Source organism: Quercus lobata, chromosome 5, assembly GCF_001633185.2.
Source record: "Quercus lobata isolate SW786 chromosome 5, ValleyOak3.0 Primary Assembly, whole genome shotgun sequence".
In the NCBI taxonomy this organism is placed as follows: Eukaryota; Viridiplantae; Streptophyta; class Magnoliopsida; order Fagales; family Fagaceae; genus Quercus; species Quercus lobata.
The window spans coordinates 87,008,304-87,027,114 of record NC_044908.1 but is presented as its reverse complement, the minus strand read 5'-3'; the positions used below and the strand labels follow the sequence as shown (position 1 = coordinate 87,027,114).

The 18,811-nt window shown below is 31.6% G+C and overlaps 1 protein-coding gene across 3 annotated transcripts; it reads left to right on the top strand.

Moving 5' to 3' along the window:
• The first annotated feature begins 5,540 nt into the window (after positions 1–5,540).
• LOC115993033 (beta-amyrin synthase-like) lies at positions 5,541–17,583 on the top strand. 3 transcript variants are annotated; one of them, XM_031117302.1, is made up of 18 exons: positions 5,541–5,859; positions 6,173–6,394; positions 10,799–10,984; positions 11,170–11,259; positions 11,380–11,577; positions 11,772–11,856; positions 12,058–12,224; positions 12,565–12,756; positions 12,828–12,941; positions 13,034–13,153; positions 13,259–13,381; positions 13,471–13,569; positions 14,162–14,218; positions 14,339–14,529; positions 15,047–15,224; positions 15,424–15,504; positions 15,607–15,690; positions 17,217–17,579. In XM_031117302.1, the coding sequence occupies exons 2-18, from the start codon at positions 6,194–6,196 to the stop codon at positions 17,337–17,339; spliced, it is 2,289 nt and encodes a 762-aa protein (XP_030973162.1). In that variant the 5' UTR covers positions 5,541–5,859; positions 6,173–6,193; the 3' UTR covers positions 17,340–17,579. The 3 variants fall into 3 exon arrangements, 2 of the variants coding, with proteins under 2 accessions (XP_030973162.1, XP_030973161.1); XM_031117301.1 differs by having other exon boundaries at positions 5,542–5,859; positions 6,079–6,394; positions 17,217–17,583; XR_004092751.1 differs by lacking the exons at positions 14,339–14,529; positions 15,607–15,690; positions 17,217–17,579 and having other exon boundaries at positions 5,542–5,859; positions 6,079–6,394; positions 15,424–15,503.
• The last annotated feature ends 1,228 nt before the right edge of the window (positions 17,584–18,811 follow it).

The following is an 18,811-nucleotide window of genomic DNA, read 5'->3' as shown; positions in this document are numbered from 1 at the left end:
AGGGAGTTAGCTTCTCAACCAAGCCCCTAATCAAGAAACGTAGTTCCTAACGGAACTTTATACTAGAAGTTTATAACTAACGGTTAGATATAACGAAGAAATTCTACCGACCCACTTCCTATACCAACACACAAGCCTTCCCCACAGACGGCGCCAATTGTAAGGACGCGTTTCGTGGCGGACCGTAACAGTGTCGGGTTCGCGCGTGAAAAGGCCCCTAACAATATCATTTGTAGAGCGTGGGTTTGGAAGGCTAGGCCTTAGTTGACAGGCGGTGGGCTTTTCGTGGTGTACATACAAGTTTCGGTTTTCCTTCACCCCTGGAGTCTTTCTCCTGGAGGTGGGTTGGGAGGCTCTGGTTTCTGGCCATTTTTCCCAACCCCCCCTTTTAGGTTACTTCTTTTTCCTTTTATATCCGCCTGCGTTCATTGTCCTTCGTCCACGTATAGGGTCAATCTTTCCAAAATTGATACTTGTCCCATCAGTCCATATTCAAAGTCGTTGGGGGTGATTGTAAAAGTCAAAAACTGCAGCTCTGTCAGGTTCAGAGCATTGAATGGCAGTAAGAGCAGCTTTCTCTGGATATTTTAGATCTTTTGTCCTGGTTTCGGTCCTATACCGTTTCTGCCCTCCTTTCAGGGGGGGGGAACTTTGGGTCTGCCGAGGACTGAGCCGTCCTCGGCGATGTCCATAGGCTATTTGGTCGAGTTTGGGCCATAGCCCTCCTCGGCTTGGGCCTTTGGATTTCCCCCAGGTAGATGGGCCCGGCCCGTAAATCGTTTGGGCCCCACAATAATAATAATAATTGTTAATATAATTTGTTTACAATATTAAAGTAATGTTATTCTAATCATAACAAAGCATATTAATAGATATAAATAAATAAATAAAAAATTTGTAAACATTATTGTGCTTTTTCTATTACTCTTTTAGGGATTGTAGTCATTTAAGATGTTAGATATACATGTGTGAGTGAAGTCCCAAATTGAATAATAATGAAAAGAAAGAGTGATTAATATATGAGAAATGCTAATAAGTGCCCTTAGGGCACTCGTTAATAATTCATTTAAAGAAAGTTTTTATGGGAAATGAAAAAAAAAGTAATTAATATTTTGACAGCTTTTTTCATTTCCCATAAAAGTGGTATTAAAACTTTCTTAAAATTGATTATTAACGAGTGCCCTTAGGGCACTCGTTAGCATGACCCTTAATATATAGCATAATTGTCATCAGAAGGAATATATAGCATAATTGAGTATATACGCATTAGGCCTGGCTTTTAGGTTAATGTGTATCTTTATATGTTATATTAATTATTCAAGAAAGCTCTACAAGATGTCTATCTCTCCAACATAGGAAGCCTCATAGGCAAAGTCATCCTCAAATTTTGGTATCATATGGCCAAGTGGATGGGATTGACGTGAGGGGGCATGTGTTCTCTCAAGTCTCAATCATGCATCAAGGAAACAATAATTAGGATGAACCTTCCATCAAGTTTTAACCAGCAGTTTTGATGTCCAGAGTTTGAAAGATACACACTTGGATATCATATCGAGACAAAAAGGTTTAGAAAGCAATACAGGGAATCATGAAGAATAAAATAGCAGCAAGTCTCTTAGCACAGTAATGTAAACAGATGTGTTAAAACATTCTCTTGTTGATTGTTTAATATCAATATTTTTGGTTTATGTTCATTTGTTAATAAGATATTTTGTCTATAACTAGTAAAAAAAAAAAAATTAATCATATTTAGTGTACAAAATTCTCAATTTTATATAGTTAAGAAGAAACGATTAGTCATGTAATCCATAACTCCAACTTGAGGTTGTTTGTTGGACCTGAATATGTGACGTGTTTTTGAGTGGAAGACATCTACCATTGCTTCAAGACACAACTTCTAATTATCTAGAGTAATCAAGACAAAAGAAAGAATATATATTTGAAAGTGCCAATGGTGAAAATTTCTTTCCAAGGTTTCAAGACTTCATCCTTTCCCCTTATACTATCAACCGAAAACTCTTCATCACCTACTAACAGTGACATTACTTTACATTTGTACATATTTCATTACCTACACAAGAAAGAAAGTGTCTTATGCGATTGCAAATGTCCTCATTAGATTTGGTGAGAACGGCATTTAAGATCCTCCCCCCCCCCCCCCACAAAACTATCACCGACAATACTAATACTAATTACTTTACATTTTAATATATTAATTACATCACCTACGTTTATTATTGTACTATATACGAATACATTGAAATCATGGATAACTTTCACCCCCCACCTTTAGGGAATACTGACAAATGACATTTTCATTTCAACAGATAGAATTTTTCTTTTCAACTGTCAACTTCATATCCATGTCCATATCGATGTCCTGCGGATTCTAGTGGCCACTGCTGACCTGTAAGGCAGCATTGATAATTAATTAGTTGAAAATTTATCATCTTGGCATGTTCGACAATTTATTACTTATTGTCGTCACGTGGTGTAAGGTTGATGAGTTCACACTGAAAGCTCCATTTTTTATTTACCCAAAAAAAAAAAAAATGTTCCACAATTATTACTTTCTAAAACTGCCTAAAACAGTCTTGTACCACAATAATAATAATAATAATTGTTAATATAATTTGTTTATAATATTAAAGTAATATTATTCTAATCATAACAAGGCATGTTAATAGGCATACACAAAAAAAAAAAAAAAAATGTAAACATTATTGTGTTTTTTGTATTAATCTTTTAGGGATTGTCCTTCTAAATGTCTAAACCAAATAGTCATTTAGGATGTTGGGTATACACGTGTGAGTGAAGTTCTAAATTGAATAATAATGAAAAGAAAAGAGTGATTAATATATAACATAATTGAGCACATATGCATTAGGCTTAGACTTTTTGGGTTAAAGTGTGTCTCTATATATTATATTAATTATTCAAGGAAGCTCGACAAGATGTTTATCTCTCCATCATAGGAAGCCTCATAAGCAAAGTCATCCTCAAATTTTGGTATCATATGGCCAAGTGGATGGGATTGACATGAGGGGGTATGGATGGTTATATTTCTAGGAGCGTACTTCAGGCGAATCTGAAGCGCATGGATATAAGTTATGCCTTGAAATGAAAGGCAATTTCAAATATGCTTTGTTACGAACAAGGAAGTTTTAAGTAATGCAACTATATATGAATCTAATGGAGAGGGGTGCTAGCGGCATGCTTAACACATGCAAGTCAGACGGGTGAGTAATGCGTAAGAACCTGCCCTTGAGAGGGGAGCAATAGCTGGAAACGACTGCTAATACCCTGTAAGTTGAGGAGTAAAAGGAGGAATCCACCTAAGGAAGGGCTCACCTTTGATTAGCTAGTCGGTGAGGAATTTTGGTTTCAAGTGGCCAAGTGGATCTTTGATCCTTAAATTTTGGTATCAAATGGCCATGTGGATCATGATTAGAAGATCGAAATTAAAATCAAAGATATAAAACAAAGATGTATATTTGACTAGTAGTATTTTATCAACAATATGTAGAAGCCATTGCTGACCTACAGGAAGCCTCATAAGGATCAACGTCATCCTCAAATTTTGGTATCAAAACCGAAAATTATATAGGCATAGGCTAAATTATGGCCAAGTGGATCATGATTAGAAGACCGAAGTTAATATCAAAGAAATAAGACAAAGATGTATATCTGACTTGTAGTATTCTATCATCAATAGAAGCCATTGTTGAGTGTTGACCTACGACTAATTATATAATTAGTAGGGAGTTTATTTCCCATTTGTGTTCTCTCAAGTCTTAATCATGCATCAAAGAAACAATAATTAGGACAAACCTTTCATCAAGTTTTAACCAGCAGTTTTGATGTCCAGAGTTTGAAAGATACACACTTGGATATCATATCGAGACAAAAAGGTTTAGAAAGCAATACAGGGAATCATGAAGAATAAAATATCTGCAAGTCTCTTAGCACATTAATTTAAACAGGTGTTAAAACACTCTCTTTTTTTTTTTTTAGCTGAAGTGTTAAAACATTCTCCATTTTTTTTTTTGCTGAAGTGTTAAAACATTCTCTTGTTGATTGTTTAATAGCAACTTTTGTACTTATCCTATAAGAGAATATCAACATTTTTGGTTTACAAAAATCTCAATTTTATACAGTTAAGAAGAAATGATTAGGCATGTAATCCATACCTCCAACTTGAGGTTGTTTGTTGGACCCGAATATGTGACGTGTTTTTGAGTGGAAGACATCTACCATTGCTTCAAGATACAACTTCTAATTATCTAGAGTAATCAAGACAAAAGAAAAAAAAAAAAAATTTGAAAGTGCCAGTTTGGTAGATTTGATTTATTGGTAGTTGGGTATAAATGCCAATGGTGAAAATTTCTTTCCAAGGTTTTCAATAAATTATTAATCATTGGTTGTGTATGTCTAATGTCCGCTGTTTATAATCTCAATCTACAACTACAAATATTAGAGCCCTTTTATAGTTGTATTCTGATTATGTAATGTATTATAAACCCAATTTAAAATATTAATATTACTATTTTCATATGTGTTCTAATAAGTATTATTGTTAACTCAAAAAAAAAAAAAAATATTAATCATTTCATACTCTATGGGATCCCAACCATTACTGAGGATAAATTATTGTGCGATGGACAATAATGAAAATAATAAAAGAAAATGAATGGTTGATCAACAGATATATTATTGAAGCATGTTATAATTGTAGTGTATATATATATATATATATATATATATATATATTAATTATATTTTGGGACATCCCATAATTGTAACATCAATGTTATGTTAAAAGAAAAAAGTTTCTCTTTCTCAAAAAAAAAAAAAAAATAAAAAAAATAAAAAAAGAAAAAGAAAAAGAAATCATATAAATATAGCTAGAGCTAACAAAAGGTTACATCATCTTGTGGAAAATGACTGTCTTTCCCATTCTCTTTTTTAGTCATCTTATCAAAACGTTTTTAATTTTTTAGAAAGGAAACTGAAAGCTTTATTAAGAAGTAGGCAAATCTGCCTGGTCTTATCAAAACTTAGTATAGTTCACATGGTTGAATTGGCCAATGAATTGCAAATAATATTTTCTTTTCTAATGTCAATATTTTATGGCTACAAGAAGATATATTAACAAAACTTAAACGATTATCCAGAACAAACTCTTGAGGTTGACTAGGTCCCAACATTTGCCTCCTGACAACATATGTATAGTTTAACTGGTAGTATGTGTAGCTTTTGTATTAGACTGTTGAGCCTATTGAAGATCACAAAACTACCCATACCCTCTCATTTATGTTCACTTCGTAGCCATATTCTAACTTTGGTGGGAAGTTCTTAACAAAAGTTATTGTAATTTCTTTATAAAAATTTGCATCCCAAAATCAGTATCCCACCTCTCTCTCTCTCTCTCACTCAAAGCCTAAGGTGTACGTTTCAGTCGTGGACCATAGTACTTGCTGAGGAATGAATGCTAGAGGACAAGTGCTCACTCAAGCACTGGTTATAAGTCACAGTCTTGACTTTAGTTCTTTAATGTTGTCCCAATAGCCTTCATTAGTTGGTGGACATCCTAGGAGTGAACAAATATTTAACAGGCTGACCCAACCAAAAGAAATTAGAATAATAAACCTTTGTCACTAGGGCACTCTCTAATACTTGGTGTAGATTTTTCTGTATTAGGCGAGTTTCAGCCTGTTGAAGATCAAAAATTATTCTCAAGTTTAAGGCCTTGCAAACCCACAAATCTCCATTTGTTCCCCTCCATAGCCAAATCTATATTGGTGGGAAGTTCTTAACACAACAGTACTACATGTTTTGAGTACCATATATTTCATAAAGGTAGCTCTCTCTCTCTCTCTCTCTCTCTCTCTCTCATATATTCTAACATGTTTACAGTGAAATATATGGGATCGCATAAGTGTTTTCTGCTATACACCATCTAAATGGTCAATTTCTAGATCTTTTTCGTATGTTGTTTGTCTATCACAGACTCTAATATTCTTTGCTGAAAAAATGTTCATTGTATCTATATATATGCATGATTATTTACAATCACAGACTCTAATAGTTACAAACAAAAGAGAAGAGAAGAGAAGAGAAGAGAAGAGAGTGGTGTCATTATCATCACTATAAAAGAGCTTTGCACATGCAGATTCAAATTAACTAAGAAAGAATGTGGAAGCTGAAGATAGGAGAGGGCAAAAATGACCCTTATCTTTTTAGTACAAATAACTTTGCGGGTAGACAAACATGGGAGTTTGACCCGGAGGCTGGCACACCAGAAGAGCGAGCTGAGGTTGAAGAGGCTCGTCAAAATTTCCACAAAAATCGACGTCAATTCCCGGCTTGCGGTGATCTTCTCTGGCGAATGCAGGTACCTTAAATTAATGATTTTTCGGTCATGCATGGTCAAAACATTTTTCTAATTGGTAGATTGGGCTAAATTTTGTAACTTTGATATTGGTTTAAGTGTTGGTGATTTTGTTATATATTGGGCCTTTTTTTTTTTTTTTTTTTTTTTTTTTTGAGTTTGCTATTTATAAGGGTGGCTAAGGGTAAATTTATTGAAGCAAATTACTAAATTAGTACCTATATGTACATACTAATATTTTTTTTTTCAAGTTTTAGGTGGCCCAGAGCTCCCTAAAGCCAAAGAATGGCTTCGTCCCAGCACACATTTTGACATGACCCTTTAAATAATGATATGACCCGGCTCTTTAAATAATGATATAATCTGTCTTTATTTCATTCAACAACAATCTTACACAACACAACAATTTTAACAAATTCTTTAAGTATCTTGCTTCACCCCATCATGATGTGGTAATTAAAAAAAGTCATTCATTATGGTTTTATTTTAGTTACATAACGTTCTTATTAAATCAAGTGACTTGTTTAAATAATACACATAGATATGGATAATCTTATAAATTATTACTAACTGATGGAAAAAAAGAGCTCTAATCATGTTTGATTTGGTATTATCAATTACTTACCTGATCAAGTATTTTGACATTAATGAGTTTCTGAAGTGTAAAATAATATTTGTAATTTTTCTTAGAAAAATACCACATAATTAGAAAAAAAAAAAAAAAGCTCATGTTAATAGATGCACTTAGAGTAATGCTTAATAAACCATAATAAGAAAGTTTTGACACAACTTTCATGCCAAATATAAAAAGTTGTCAACAATATTTATTATTTTATCATTTTTCCAATAAAGTGCTTTTAAAAATACTCATTTTGTCCTAATTTGTTTGTTTTGTTTAAAAATTCAAACTTTTTAAAGGAACATCATTTATTGTCTTGTCTACCTTATAAAAATGTATAAGTTTACAAAACTATCCTTAAATAAATTTATCAGTTTTTTTTAAAAGAGTTATTCTTAATAAGGCAACTAAAAAGGTGCCCCAATTAAATTAATTTTTTAAAATATTAGTTAGTTTTCTTTTCAAATAATTTTGAAAATAAAGTAAGGGTATAATAGGAACATTAGTAAACTAATAATTTTTATTTTTAGAAACAGGACAATATTTTGGGACATCTCAAAATGGAATAGAGGACAAACAAACTAGGACAGAGGTAGTAGTTCTTAAACCAATGCTGGCTTTGGTTAACATATCCCTTAAAAAAAATTGTCAGGTCATTATTCCATCAACCACGTATACAATACCACTAACATATCAGTTAACAAAAGAACCTGTATAGTTTATTTTTAAAACTTGAAGGACTAATAACGTCTACTTAAAACTTGAAAAACTAATTACGCTAACGGATAAATTCCAGGGATCTATAGTACAATTTCATCTTAATTCTTTTTTCACTTCTTTCACAATGTTTAAGGTGACAAATCATAGTTAATGCAAAATTATTTTCACATAAAACTACTCGGTAAAGAAAAAAAAGAAAAAAAAGAAAAAGAAAAAAAAGAAAGAAACTGTGTAATTGGTTGCATATGTAATTATTATCATTATTTTGTCTAACTGGAGAAACCGAATTTTTGTTTAAAAAGCAAATGGAGAAAGTCTTAAATAACAGAGAAAGTCTTACCTAACCTTCAATATTTTGTTGGTGTTGATTGTTGACTCATTCTACAAGAAATCTAGGATGCCATTAATGCAATAGATAAATATATAACGCCATCCAATAGTTGTTTTTGCTTATTATCTGTACCCAATTTTGATCCAACCGAACCCGCTTGTTCATAAAGTCTCATTATAAAATTTTAAATTTATATTTTTTATTGATATATTTTCAATATATGTTTGTGTACTAAAATTATATTAAATTTTCTATATCACAGATCACTGAAAGTATTAATAAAACTTAATGTCCAATTCTCAAATATGAATATTTTTAGCGTTGGATTAGATCTACTACCAAATTGAGCAGTTTTTAGTAAGTTAATTATATATATATTTTTCTTTATAATTGACTTTTCTTTACTTGACATGTGATATTCTATTATTAAAGCTCTTTATATTTAAGCATGAGTTTGATTTTTTTTTTAAATTTAATTTTTTAGACTTATATGTTTATGTTCAACTTTTTATTACCTCATTCTTTTGAAATACAAGTGACCTTTTACGATATTTCAACATAAAATATGCAAATAAAATTTCAGCAAAAAGGTAATCCAAATGCAAACTTAGTTATTTTATAGGTGATTTAACTTTATTTTTTATTTTATGTATACCATGCAAAGGTATTTTATTTATTTATTATTTGTGTGAAATTATTTGACTAGTAGATTATTAGAATTAATTACCAAACTACAAACTACAAACTTAAGGATTTATGTATTATTAAAGTTATTGGGTACTTTTCTTTTTATTTTATATAAATTGAAAGAAATTCGAACAAAGAGAGGTTAGAAAGTTTGTTAAAGTCTTTTTATTTTTATTTTTTTATTTAATGAAAATGAATACGAGTTATATTGAGTTAAGCTGACCAAAAAAATTAAAAAAAAAAAAATTAGGTCAGGGTTATAGATATAACAACTCACTTTAGATAAGTTTCTTACTCATATCCGATAGGGTCAAAACCAAACCCATACAATCTATCGTCATATATAAGTTATTAGTAATAGGGGTAATTACACTCCCCTCACTTGTGGTTTAAAAAAATTAACACTCCCCTCCTTTTTGTTTATATTAGTAATGAAATATTTTAAATTTTTATAAGAATCTCTTTACAAAAATTTAGCCATTGTTAGTAAAAAAATAAAACTGATAAATTTAGAATAAAAATAGAAAATTTATCAAACACCAAAATACTTGCAATAAAAAATCTCTACATAACCCATTGAAAAAAGAAAAAAAAATTAATAAGAAAAAAAATTCACACTTAATATTTTAAAATACACTTTAATTAAAAATTTAAAATAATGAATTTTAACAGTGAAATAAAATAATTTTAGAAACCTACCCTTAAGAAAATGGTAAGTTAGTACACAATATTTTTAATATTAATTTAACAAAGTTTGTTCAATTGGATGTCCGGGGGGGGGGGGGGGGGAGAATGTTTTTTCCCTTCAAGTTTGGGGTGGAGTGTCATTTCCCTAAACATCAAAATAGGGAAGTGAAATTACCCCTTAGTAATATATCTTTTTGTTTTTAATTATTATTCATACTTTTGTTGATGGTTAGTTAGTAACTAACGTGGTTAACTTGATTCTGTAACCTTGGCCTATGTTACATCAAGTGCTGTTACGAATTTTATTTCAAAAACTCTGCAAACAAATGATATAATTGATATCACATCAATAATATAATAAATAAATTTCTAATTTTTTTTTCAAATTTTAAAAAATAGGCACATTAGTTTGTAAAACTATATAGTAAAATTTATTGTATCACTAGAATCACTCTTTCACCAATAACCATATAACCGACATTATCTTTGCATTGAATGGGCATATAAATGTATAATTGATACATGTGCATTTTGTTGTTCAGTTTATTTTAGTTAAAGTATAATTATACTTAAAATTTTTTAAAAGAACCTAAAATGATAAAGAAAATTTTTTAATAACTAAACAAACATAGAAGATCAAAATCAAATGTTTAATTGGATTTGAGATTTATTTTTGGTAGTATAGAAGCCCAACGGGCTATTGGCCCTATGAACTTTACTTAAACTACATACATATTACTTGTAAAATACTCTTATATCTAAATTTTGAATATCAATTTTAACATGGTATTACAGCTAAATTTTCTCACTTGTCAAGATCAGCTTGCAGGCATCTATACTAAATCTCATCCCATAAGATGCTTTTGTGATCTAGTTTTCACACTCAATGTTTCTTATCCTTACTTTGAGTTTGCGAGGGGCTATTAGTATACAAGCCCAATGGACTCTAGGTCCAATATACTTTACTTGTATACGTATTACTTGTACAATACACTTATGCTTGCCTATATATAGAAAATTGATTCTCAATTCTAACAACTTTCATTTCATTGTATTTACACCAAAAAATAAAAAATGAAAGTAAAAAATAAGAAGAAAAATCCAACAACAACCAAAACTCTCAGTAACTTCTAGTGGCCACTAGGATTAGTTAAAAGATATTATTGATCGATGTTCATCAAACTAAAATTCTAGTATAATATCGTGCCCAAATTTATAAAAGTTGTTTTGGTTTTTTATTTTGTGAAATGAAATTCTATGGTATTTGTAGGTGATGCTATTGTTCACACATATGTATTTTGAAGTTTTAATGCCTTAGGAATTTTTTTGGCTAACGACATAGGAATTATTGAAATGATTGCAGTTTTTGAGGGAGAAAAACTTCATACATACAATTCCCCCAGTTAAGATTGAGGATGGAGAGGAAATCACATATGAAAAGGCCACAATTACATTGAGGAGGGCTGTCCATTTCTATACTGCCTTGCAATCTTGTGATGGCCATTGGCCTGCTGAAAATGCTGGCCCATTGTTTTTCCTTCCTCCTTTTGTGAGTTGAATCACCATCATTATAATTTGTCAAGTAAATATAAACCTCCAGAATATCTTCTAATTAAGTTTGAGTTGATTGTGAACAATGAAATTGTTCCAAATAACATTCTTGCTAGTGAATTATTTCCGCTTTCAGCTCGATATAACTACTATTTTTCTTGTATTTGATCCAAAAAAATGCAGGTATTATGTTTTTACATTACAGGACATCTTAATACTGTCTTCCCAGCTGAGTATAAAATAGAAATTCTTCGTTACATATACAATCATCAGGTATATATTTTTTAAAGTTTAAAACGTTTATTGAATCAATAAGAATAGAGATTTTGCAAAAAAATTCACTTTCATTCTCTCTCTCTATTTTTTTTTTTAAAAAAAAAAAAAAAAAATTAGAATGAAGATGGTGGATGGGGATTTTACATAGGAGGCCACAGCATCATGTTTTGCACAATTCTCAGCTACATTTGTATGCGAATAGTTGGGGAAGGACCTGATGGTGGTCAGGACAATGCTTGTGCAAGAGCAAGAAAATGGGTCCTTGATCGTGGTGGTGCAACACACATATCTTCTTGGGGAAAGTCCTGGCTTTCGGTATGACTATTTATTTGTGAAGATTCACATCAAATTAGAGTTAAATACTCAAAATAATTTATATTTTTAATTAAAATATAATCATATTTATTTCACAATTTGAGAAATGAACATATTTGGTTTCAAGTACTCACCATGCATGATGACTTTCTGTTGATAATTAACACTAGCATCTTATGTCCCGTAAATTGTAGATACTTGGTGTGTTTGAATGGGCTGGAGCCAACCCAATGCCTCCGGAATTTTGGCTTCTTCCTCCATATGTTCCTATGTATCCAGGTTTATACAATATATGATTACTTCTTCATTAAGTATTTTAAATCATTATTGCATGTGGAACCTGTCTAAAATCAGTTAAGTCGATGTTTAACAGAGTTTGTTCATTTCTTTGATGCCTTTGTCACTACAGAGGTTTAACATTCTTTTTAATGCACCAAATTCTAATAATAACATATCAATTTTGTGGTGCCCAAAATCCAGCCAAAATGTGGATCTATTGTCGGTTGGTGTACTTGCCTTTTTCATACTTATATGGGAGAAGGTTTGTTGGGCCAATCACACCACTTATTCTTCAATTAAGGGAGGAACTTTACACTCAACCCTATAGTGAAGTTAATTGGGTCAAAGCACGTCATCAATGCGCAAAGGTTAGTTTACATTTGATGAGGAGATAACACCATGAGAAGACTTCAATTGAAGAGTTAATATGATGTATAAGGACATAATATGACCCAAAAGTTAAGCCTTTAGGTTTGGACCCAGTTATATTATATTAATCACTCAATCTTGTCATTAGTATCCAATCTAGAAATTTAATACTTAGATAATCACGTCACTCACTTGTCAATGTTCCAACAATTTTCATGGTTGATAATTGTGGAATGACATTTACCATATAGTCTTTTAAATACATCTTTCAATGCATTGATTGAAGATTTTTTTTTTTTTTTTTGCTAATGCATTGATTGTGGAAATCAATTACTACAGGAGGACATCTACTATCCGCATCCTTTGATACAAGATCTACTTTGGGATAGCCTATACATATTAACTGAGCCTATTCTCACTCGTTGGCCTTTAAATAAATTGGTTAGAGAAAAAGCTCTTAAAGTAGCAATGAAGCTCATTCACTATGAAGATGAAATCACTAGATACATTACCATTGGGGTTGTGGAAAAGGTAATGTGATTCTACAATGCTCTAGAAAAGCCATAGACCATATTCCTCCTAATACCATTTGCATTGAACAGTCGATGTGTATGCTTGCTTGTTGGGTTGAAGATCCAGATGGGGATGCTTATAAGAAGCATCTTGCTAGGGTGAAAGAATACATATGGGTCGCTGAAGATGGGATCAAGGCACATGTTAGTACACATCTTATGCAAAACAATTGCAGAACTTTTTGCCTATCCATTTGCATGAATTGCTGACTTTGATATATGCAATTTGTGTGTAGAGTTTTGGTAGTCAATCGTGGGATGTGGGTTTTAGTATTCAAGCTCTTTTAGCTAGTGATCTCATTGATGAAATTGGACCGGTATTGGCAAAAGGGCATGAGTTCATAAAAAGATCCCAGGTTTGATTTTCAATTCTTAAATCATAAAAGTCTACATTTTTGCTTAGGAAAGTCATTGTCAATATATCATTTGGAGTTATTGTGTTCCCCTTAAACAATGTAAAGGTTAGGAACAATCCTGTTGGAGACTTTAGAAAAATGCATCGTCACATTTCTAAAGGATCATGGACTTTCTCTGATCAAGATCATGGATTACAAGTTTCTGATTGCACTGCAGAATGTTTGAAGGTAAATAACTCTGTTTAATGCTTCTTTAAATTCTACTGTTGCTACTTGTCCATAATCACTGTGTGACCAAATTCTCCTTTACTTCATAGTGCTGCTTGCTTTTTTCAATGATGCCACCTAAAGTTGTTGGTGAGAAAATGGAATCTGAGCGCTTGTTTGATGCTGTAAATATCCTACTTTATTTACAGGTGAGGATTAACTTTTCATAGAATGATAAATTACCACTTGTAGCAAAAGCATATATGCCCTTAGGAAGAGATGAATTTAATTGATTTTACCATTGTTGCTAATGCATTTCCCTCATAAATGGACCTAGATTTAATAAGTATCAACGAAGACCTTTACTTGTTAAATTAATGGGAGTTATAGTCTAATTGCTATAATATCATTAAAAATGATCACTCTTCCTAAAATCTTAAACAATTATGAATTGGTGAACTAATCATCTAACCATTAGTCTAACATAAAGTTGTATATTTGTGTTTGCTTGTTTTGCATGCGTATGCGTGAATAGGTAATACAAGCTACCATTGTTATAGGTGGATCTAAAAGTGTCGAAAATTACTTGTTCAAATCTAGAGAGATTTGTTATCTAAGAATATTCTTCTTAAAAGACCAATTTTTTTTACAATTTTCAATATATATATATAAACCCTCATCATCTTCTGAACTAACTCCGAAACAACTTTGTTAATTTTTCTTTGTTTTGCTTTTTTTTTTTTTTTTTTGGTGGCTTGTTTCTTTACATATTTAATCATTACTTTCATGTTAATAATGCAGAGTAAGAATGGGGGTTTATCAGCTTGGGAGCCCGCAGGAGCTCAAGAGTGGTTAGAAGTTAGTACCTTAACATATTGAAGTGTCGTTGAAATGTTCATTTGAAAATTTATGCGGATATATTCACTCATAATTGTCATATATCAGTGGAAATTTTATTACCTTTTTTTCCTCTTCTAGTGGCTTAATCCCACAGAATTCTTCGAGGGTATTGTTGTTGAGCACGAGTATGTTGAGTGCACTGCATCATCAATTCAAGCTTTACTTTTGTTTAAGAAGTTGCACCCTGAGCATAGGAAAAAGGAGATTGAGAATTCCATTAATAAAGCAGTCCAATACATTTTAGACATACAAATGCCCGATGGTTCTTGGTATGTTCATGTTCTAATTTACTAGATATTATTAGGCGTAAATGCACTTTTGGTTCCACGGTGGAAATTTGTTTGGTTTCACTAGCTATACTGAGACATGCTTCCACTAAGTGTTAGATCTTTAATTAAAAGAAAATTGACAAAAAAAAAAAAAAAAAAAAAAAAAAAAAAAAAAACTACTTGGCTATTTGCAATGGGGGATATGAATATAATGGTAGTTCTTTGTATTTATTCTGTGGTAGGGTCTTGGGAAGTCGTATCATTCTCAATCTTTAAAGTAGAAAAAGTTTTTTTAGTTTTAATTTTTTTGGTTTAAATTAAAATTGACAATTATTTTTTTTGTTATTTTTTATTTATTTAAATGCTGATGTTGCATTTTAAAAAAATAAAATACATTTTTTTTTTATTGTTATTTTCTTAGTCACATCATCATCTTTCAAGCCAATAGTGTGCTTCGTTTGTCACGTATGTATGAAAATTAATCACAAATTAATTACATGATGACTCATTGTGGTAGGTATGGAAATTGGGGAATTTGTTTTATGTATGGTACATGGTTTGCCCTTGGAGCATTAGTAGCAGTGGGCAAGACTTACAACAATTGTTCTGCTATACGTAGAGCTGTAGATTTTTTACTAAGAACACAAAAAGAAGATGGTGGCTGGTCGGAGAGCCATCTTTCATGCCCAGAAAAGGTAGTTTTTAACCATGGATTTTGCTTTAAGTCTCTAAATTCTTTATCTTTTCATATTTAATATCTTTAATTACATCAATTTGGTTCAATTAAGTTTTTGTAGATCAATGAGTCAATTTAAAGAAATTTATATCTATTCTTGTTTAAATGAGATTCTTTGATCAAAATTAAAATAACAAATTCTCTATGCTTGGTTATAGATATATATACCTGTTGAAGGAAATCGATCAAATTTGGTACAAACTTCATGGGCAATGATGGGTCTTATTCATGCCAAACAGGTTAGTTTATGGTTTAAAAAATTATCATTACACACACACATATATCGTGTTATCATATGCTTTTCTTGAATAATTCTAAGAATAAAATTTTACTTGTAATAGGCTGAAAGAGACCCGACACCTCTTCATCGTGCAGCGAAGTTGATAATCAATAACCAATTGGAAAATGGAGATTTTCCCCAACAGGTATCTTTGTTTAACATATGGGTGTCAAATGGGTGGGTTTGGGTGGGTCATTATTATGTTGGGTATATATAAAACTCATTTACTCATTAAAACCCATTTAACTAATTGCTTCTAACCCAAATCCAACCCAACCCAATTATTATGGGTAAACCCCAACTCAACCAATTATCAAAATTACCAAAATGCCATTAAAGTGAAAATGAACATTTTTCCTTCAAATTCCGTCACTTTCTAACTAACCAAACAGAGAATAGAGAAAAAGTTTCCAGCTAACATTTTTCATAGACGAAGCTCTACCATCAACGATGTCTCGAAAGTGTTTGCCGCTGAAGGAACGTGTAGAAATTACAACCACCATTTTCTTGAACAAGTGGTTATGGTTTTGGAATCGATACTGAGCAAAATCGAAGAGCAAGAGTGGCTAAGGGATTTGTTTTTGAAGACGGACCTCGATTCCTTAGCCTCAATTCTTCAGGTTTTACAGCAAGGAAGCATAGAGTCGAAAATTGCATCGGCTAGAGTTTTGGAAACAATTGCAAATGACGCCGAATCGAAGCTCATAATCGCAGAAAAGGAAAACTTATTGGAGAAATTACTTAAACTAATATCTCCAGAAAACGAATCATTTGTAATTAGGGGTGTCAAATGGGTGAGTTTGGGGTGGGCATTATTGGGTTGGGCATATAAAACTCATTTACCCATTAAAACCCATTTAACTAATTGCTTCTAACCCAAATCCAACCTAACCCAATTACCCAATTATCAAAATTACCAAAATGCCATTAAAGTGAAAATGAACATTTTTCCTTCAAATTCCGTCACTTTCTAACTAACCAAACAAAGAATAGAGAAAAAGTTTCCAGCTAACATTTTTCATAGACGAAGCTCTACCATCAACGATGTTGTCTCGAAAGCGTTTGTTGCTGAAGGAACGTGTAGAGATTACAACCACCATTTTCTTGAACAAGTGGTTATGGTTTTGGAATCGATACTGAGCAAAATCGAAGAGCAAGAGTAGCTGAGGGATTTGTTTTTGAAGACGGACCTCGATTCCTTAGCCTCAATTCTTCAGGTTTTACAGCAAGGAAGCACAGAGTCGAAAATTGCATCGGCTAGAGTTTTGGAAACAATCGCAAACGACGCCAAATCGAAGCTCATAATTGCAGAAAAAGAAAACTTATTGGAGGAATTACTTAAACTAATATCTCCAGAAAATAAATCATCTGTAAAGTTTAACTTTAACATAACTTCAAATAACAAATAGAAGGAAAATGATACTAACTAGAAATATGAAAATTGACAAGAACATAAATATCATTCTTCCGTTATGGAACATAGTTTTTTGCCTTGACTAATAAACTTTATAGTAGTTTGCAAGTTGCAACACAACTAATAAAGCTATCACTTCCTATTTTTATTAAAAAAAAAAGACAGAAAAGAATGTAAAATAATATGACGTACTATACTTTGCTTAAATTTTACTTCCAATAATTTCTAATTAATAATTAATTACTTTGTTGTGGCAGGAAACCACAGGAGTCTACTTAAAGAACTGCATGTTGCACTATTCATTATATAGAAACGTTTTCCCACTGTGGGCTCTTGGAGAATACCGCAAGCATGTTCCGTTGCCATCCAAAACTATATAACTAAGAGTGCCGTAGCGAGTTCTTAATTATTTTACCATTATGTACCATATAGTTTTTTTGTCTTACCCACCAGTACTTTATCTTTCGTTAGCAGCTATTAGTGTCTGCATAGAAGTTTATAATGGTCACCTAAATAAAATGGGAATAAGGCCTACAATATTATATTGTACTAGCATGTAACCCGTACTTATACACAGAAGCATTCAATAATTGTGATGATGAAATATTCATCTTGGTTTCCACATTGAGCATTATGAATAGAACTCACTCGGCACAAAAATTTTAATAATTAATTGGATGGATAGAATAAAATTAGACTGCAATTGTGAATTATGAATTTTGATTTGATTTAATTCTAAAATTGTAATTCAACTTTATGATATATGTTATTATATATATATATATATATATATTTTTTTTTTTCCACTTTTAACAAATTAACAAAATCTTAATCCAAGCACACTAAAAACTATTGAAAAATAAGATTCAAAGAAATTTTGGTCTATTTTTCTTATTTTGTAGAATATATATATATATATATATATATATATTTTTTTTTTTCTTTTCTTTTTTGTAATTTGAGATGTTATTATAAGTTACAATTTAGAGAATGCACTATTTGCTACTAAATGCAATATTAGCTATAAAACTTACCCCTAAGATTAATTTTCTGGCTTGAATTGTTGTTGTTTGTATTTACCACTTACTCATCATAAGCACCACATCATCAACAACACCAATTGAAAAAGCTTACTAAATGATAGTATGTTAACATTAAAAAGTAACCAAAAAAAAAAAAGGAAAAGAATTTTAAATTCCCGAAAAATATGAGTGAATAAATATTTACTATAATTGACACCTTAAATATATGATTTGTGAGCAAATATATCATGTCAATTTCTCAATCGTACTTTGGCTATCTTATGTGGAGCTGAATTAGGTTTTTTCGGTGTTCTCATTGAAACACGCGAGCATACTCCTTGCTTTTGAGGACATTGATCTGAAGCTCGAGTATAGTCCGTGTGCCATTTTTCTTCTCTACCATGACGAATCAATTGATTTGATGTAGGCATTGCTCTTTCCTTTGTCCTTCCCCCCGATTTTGGCCCTATCACTAGTGATTACTCCTGATCCAAAGCACCCATTTTCCATTCATAGAGAGATCCAATCGTCAAAATCAATAAAAAGGCCATCATGGACCAAAATCCAAACGGATCAATCTTGTTGAGAGGTAATGCCCAAGGAAAGGAAAAGATTATTTCCGGATCAGAAATAATAAATAAAATTGAAACAAGATAAAATCGTATATTGAAATGACTTCTGGCATCACCTAAAGGATCGAAACCGCATTCTTAGACCAACCATTTTTCTGGTTAGGTTGAACTATTGAAAGAAAATGGAAAAGGAACACCGAGTGGGATCAAAGAAACTAGCAGACTGATCACTAAATAGATACAAATAGGTGCGAATTC